The sequence below is a fragment of the Nestor notabilis genome, unplaced genomic scaffold (genome assembly GCF_000696875.1).
Source record: "Nestor notabilis isolate BGI_N333 unplaced genomic scaffold, ASM69687v1 scaffold19980, whole genome shotgun sequence".
In the NCBI taxonomy this organism is placed as follows: domain Eukaryota; kingdom Metazoa; phylum Chordata; class Aves; order Psittaciformes; family Psittacidae; genus Nestor; species Nestor notabilis.
In genome coordinates this window covers 7108-12843 of record NW_009909939.1, presented here as the reverse complement: position 1 = coordinate 12843, position 5736 = coordinate 7108, and the positions used below count along the sequence as shown (strand labels likewise).

At 38.5% G+C, this 5736-nt stretch overlaps 1 protein-coding gene across 1 annotated transcript in view; it reads right to left on the bottom strand.

Moving 5' to 3' along the window:
* Positions 1–2526: 2526 nt before the first annotated feature.
* Positions 2527–5736, bottom strand: part of LOC104412824 (chromosome unknown open reading frame, human C3orf14) — an 8957-nt gene continuing 5747 nt past the window's right edge. Inside the window, 2 exon segments of the mRNA XM_010023649.1 lie at positions 2527–2993; positions 5714–5736. The exon segment at positions 5714–5736 is cut by the window's right edge and continues 31 nt beyond it. Of these exon segments, the coding sequence (XP_010021951.1) occupies positions 2850–2993; positions 5714–5736 (167 nt within the window). The 3' untranslated portion in view covers positions 2527–2849.

Here is a 5736-nt window from a genome sequence, read left to right as displayed (position 1 = left end):
TACCCATTCAAGATCTCATTTAAAGCTGATATTAAACCATAATGGTATCAAACAGTTTGGGAGAGTTTGGGGTTTTTTTAAAAAACACACGTTTAACATTTGCTTTCTCTATTTGTCTCTATAGAAAGGCAAGTGGCAAGCTAGCTCAGCTGTAGCAATTAAACAGTGCACTCAGATCTAAGGGGAACAGAGATCCTGTGTAACGATGTTCCCTGCCACTGCTTGCCCCACTCTCTGTGCCAGACCAGGCAACACACACTCCTGCACCTCAGCATCCCCACTGCCTGCTGCCCTACCCCTACACTGCTGCATTGCTTCAGGCATGTGCAGTTGCATTTATGTATGTATATCTATCTGCATATATCAGACCACAGGCCAGCATGAAGGCCTTCACTTCTGAGAGCAGGCAGTCACCTATACACACTCCTGCTTTAAATGTCTCAATTTTTTCCTTTTCTGGACATATTCCTATATAGTTTTCCATGCACTAGTTGTCCTATTGCTTCTAAAGCTATGCTGCAGGAAAAAAAAAAAAAAGGTAATTTCATTTTAATCTTAATCTCTTTGCCCAATAACAACAAAATAATCAGAAACACTCTATGAGCAGCTAACTGCAGCATGGAATCTACACTAACACTGCTCACAGGTGCCTGTCAGAGTACACTTCAAACTCCCCACCACCCGGCTGCCAAGTCAGCCACACAGTGCACACTTCCCTTCCAGGGAAATCAAAAAGGGGCCGGGAGATAGTGAGCATCTGCATTGTGTCCCTGGGTTTAGGTGGAGTCCAAAGAGATAAAGACCCAGATGATTCACATGTATAAGTAATTAGGGGGCCAGATTTTAGTTTAAGTGATTTCCCTTCGGATGCAAAAACCAGGATGAATCCTAGTCTTTGTTAGCAACTAACTGCTCACTCATCCCTTCATTCTGGGCATCATGTGTAATAGCTTTTCCCTTCTTGTCTGCTCAACTGCTCAAGCAAGTAACTTCCAATTATTTGCTTTTTAAATGTGAACTCTACAATTCTAAGATCCATAGACATTCCCGCTAAGTCAGATTGAGAACCACACTGTGATGTTACAGAAGAAAATATTACCAAGTTGTCTTTGTGACAGAACACTGAGTAGGTATAAAATTGCAATGGTCTCTATGCCAGGTTTTGTTTTTTCTAAGTTCTCTGCTTGTAAGATGAAAGCCTAATTTGATATTTTTGTAGTTATATAACAGTTCTAATATTTTGTGACATTTTGTATTGTGACACTATAGATGAAATTGTCATCGGACTGACACCCTTTACTGTTTATTCCTTAATTACAACTGTTAACAACACTGCAGAGAAGCGTGCTAATCTGCCATCACATATTATGAAAACAACGTTATTGTTACAAACACCAACACCCACTCAACAGGAGAATTCTAAGATGGCAGTTTCTGCAAAAACTTACCATTTTAATGGACACTTCAATAGTAAAAGTTTTAAGTGAACCCTTAATATTCCCATCGAAAACATACAATGATTTTATATCATAGCTGAAGTTTTGATTTTATTGCATCAGTGATTCTTTATGCTTCATAAAGATATAATTTTTAATATTAGGTTTTATCTCTGTGTAGCATGGAGATGCATAGAATAGCTCACTGGTAGCCTAGCAAAACTTGCAATGATTACATCTTCATATCCTCAAACACTGGCAGGTTTTTTTCTCTCCTACTTTCAGGTTGGGGGTGGATGTTGTTGCATGAGATTAAATTTTAACAATATATTGACTCAAGTTCAGGTTCTTAATTAAAAAAGAAAAAATATTTAAAGATTTTTATTTTTCTAAGCTTCCTTTGCTGAGGAAGGATTAAATTTCTGCAGGCTAAGTCCCACACCTGGAAGAATCTTCCACTGAACTGATAGTTTAAAGAGCACTGCACTGGAGCAATTAAACTTTCACACCAAGTTAAGCTCACTGCACAGTCAAAACTCACTAATACTGCACCTCTACAGGAAGAAGCTGAGGAGCTGTTCAATGGTTGAACATGAAATTATCTCCTCGGCTTCTCAGACAGCCACTGCCAGCTACTTTTCAATTTGCTTCTTTCAAACTTTTTACGTCTAAGCAAAAGTTCTCACTTGTAGATTATGTCAACAGGAAGAAAACAGCATCAAGAGCAGCCAAGAAGTAGCAGAAACCCCTAGAGATCTGTTTACTTCCTCTTGTCTGTACCCAGCCATTAGACAGGAAACACAAAGCAGGCAGCAGGAGGTCAGGAAAAGCAGCAGTGGTGACTGGAGTGAGGTGTAGGAGTGATGAAAGTGGCAATGACAAAAATCAGGGAAAACAAGAGTCGGAAATTCAAGGTGTTCCTTCTACAACTGTGCTCTGCTGAAGGTTTTCACACAGGCTCCTGGTGCTAAAGCAAGGCTTTTCTGATGCAAACAGCCCACCTTTCCTGTTAACCGTAAATTCCTCCTTTCTCCTTCATGCACAGAGAGGCATACAGCACAGATGACTGCAGTGAAGAAAGATAATGCATGAATCTGTCTTTACTTATCGCACTTATATGTAGAAGCAGAGGATTAAAAATAACCTAAAACTCTTCTCATACTGAAAAAGCAATTGCCTTGGTGGGTTTCTATACACCAGCATTTCTCACTTCTGATCCTAAAGGCCCCTTTGAGGATTGGTGCTCTAATACAGAATAAAAATAAAGTGTACACAACGTGGCAATGGAAGCAAATTACCCAACAGAGTTCATTTTCATTTCAAGGATTTACATTACATGATATCCTGTTGCCTGATCTGGATGATCTTGTCTGCTTAAGCCATAAATTGCAAAGCGAAATGAAACTAGAGTGTTTATTTTTGTGAATCTTCTTCTGGGTAGCTTATGTTCTGTTTTGCAGTTTTCATTTTCTTAAAACCAATAGGAACTTCTGCTCTTCCTAAAAGAAACTCTTCCCACTTGGGAAGTGATTCTTTTACTGATGCCCAATAGAGAGTCTGAGAAAGATAGAAGAAAAAATAAACTTCATGTCAAAATCTGTGTCAGCCTGTTTCAAAATCAATACAGATATGCAACACATTAGTAAATCTTGCTTTCCGAGGGAAGCAAGTCAGAAAAGAACAACGTACTTACACATGAAATTTCAAATTTCTTGTACGATATAAAATACCAGCCTGGAAAGATTTCATTCTGCAGCATGAACTGTGAAGTGACTGAATGTGCCCTCTTGTGGTAAGCAACAGATCAGCTCAGACTCCCCCCAGTACCTTTAACAAAGTATTTTCTGTGATCATAAACTTTTCCAAAAGCAGCTTTTATATTTAAGTATGTATGTTAGTGGAATCTAATTTTTGAAGTGGGAAAAAGTTGTTTAATGTTAGAAACAAAGTGCTATGTAAATTGGCTGTCCTAGAAAAGCTGCTGTGATGTGGTTCACAATATTTGAGTAAAATTTTAGATGTGATAAATCACTGATGAAGTAACTGGCTCCAGCATTTGCATCATACACCAAAAAGACAACAGAAAAACCTGCATATTTATCCCATGGTCTATGAAAACCACAGTGGATCACCTAACCCTTTCTCTGCATTACCCTCTGCCTTTGAGTAATAAATTTAACTACGTTTTATCTATGGAATGGATGTATCATTAACCATTTCTGTGTTGGTATCCTAAGGATAAGTCTGTAGGATTTTGAAGCAAGATTTAAGTGCCATGTGTATTTTTCCACAAAATAACGTGAACAAAGAACTGTATCAAGCCAACACTTTAATCCATCCACCAACGTGAGTATTTTTAGATACTGATGTCCATTCAGAAAAAAAGTAACTTTGTAGTAGGAAACATTTATGGTGCATTGAGCCTTTTTTCTTTACTTAAGTATATAACGTAGAAGCAGCGTACCACAGAACAGAACATCTCCCTGCAGAGGTGTTGGATTCCTGGCTACTCATTTTGATCCTTACATGTAACTCAGATATAACTATGGCTCTTGCAGATTTACAAAAATATTTTCTTCAACAGATTTACTCAAAGAATCTTTTTTGACAAGCATATGTGCTGTCACACAAAACTACTCCGACTTAGCAAGCTGGGGATCCATTATAGCCATAACTTTCAAAGTATATTAATACAGACACATATATGGCTGAGAGAAATATGCTCAGAAGTGTTTTGGAACAAAGCATGCACAAGAATTTGAAACCATGAAAGAAAGTTTTCTTTTCCCACTATTTATAGCGCTCTTCTGTAGAAGTATAAAAAAAGGCTGAAATAGGATCTTTTCCCTCAAATAGTAACTGTTCTCTCTCAAATCCAACCGCTGCTGCACAGCATAGACATCTCTGCGGGCATGAGCAATTGCTCTACGTTCTCCAATTTACAGGGACCTTGGTCTGCATGCCACAAGGTTAACACCTAACACAGGACAGAGGGAGCAGCAGTCCAAAACTGATCCAAATGACCCTAGAGGTCCCCTGAAAGTCCCTGAGAAGTCTAAAAGTACTTCTGAATAGGTTCAGTGTTAGTACCTTGGCATCTTTCTTAGCATCATTGAATATGTACAGGTATTTGGTGAAAAATGAACTCTTTCGCCTAAAAATATCTAAAAAAAAAAAAAAAGAAAAAGTAGAAAACCCTGCCTAAATGGTCACAGTGTGCATCCTGTCACCATCATAGGAGTAGGCTGTTTACAAAATGCAATGACAGACAAAAACTTTTAACAGTAACCAGAACAAGAAGTGATGCCTCTCATTGAAGTAATAGCCTAAGCATTACAACACTTGCCCAGCAGGTGTGAAACTAATGTACAATCCACCCCTCTTCACAGGCTGACAGTGCTAAAACCTGTACCTTTCCCCTCCTTTGACAGTGCCCTAGCACACAAATCAGTGTGGGACCCTCTGTGCTACTATGCCTGTGGAAACTAAGCCACCATACAATAAAGAACCCACAAACCACTGATGCAAGAAACACAAGTGAAAATCTGACTCAGTGGCCTTGTGGTTAAGATGTTTAGTTTGCATCAGGAAGAGCTGTGCTACCAGTTCCTGTTCCCTCCACTGTTTCTGGCCTTATTATTCATTCATAACTGCATAATACTGACAAAACAGTCTTAAGACCAGGGACCTGAATTAGGTATGCTGTATCAGGATAGTATTTGGTGCTCAGAGTAAGTTGCTGTTCAAAATTTCTATCTTTAAATGTCTAAGGGACTACAGGTTGAGAAGTAAAAATACAGTGTTCCTGCTGTAGCAGTACTTGCCATAAGCTCCCATACAACCATAGAATAACTTTGAGAAGTGAAAATGTCCCTGTTCATGCTGATAAACAGTTGACCCTCAAATGTGAAGATGACCATCTGAGGCAAACTGAAAACAGGATGACCATATAAAACAAACCAAATAACTCAGACATAACAAACACAGTAAACTCCTGATATTCACAATATTCATTTTTATATTTGACTTCATTTTTAAACAGAATTTTGTAGAGATCTGAAAGCTGCTAAATATTTCCACCAGAATGCTCCAGAATCTAGGGACCTTGCCCCAGAATTTAGGTTCAGCTTTGCTACACAGTACACAGGCCTTTGGCTATACCAGTCACTGGATTTTAAAATCAATTATTTTCACTTTAAAAACATGCTTCAGGGGGGGGAAAAAAAGGCAAAATATTTGGTAAACAGCAAATGAAAAGACAGAGTTCTAGGACTTACTTCTAACTTAACAGTATCAGGAT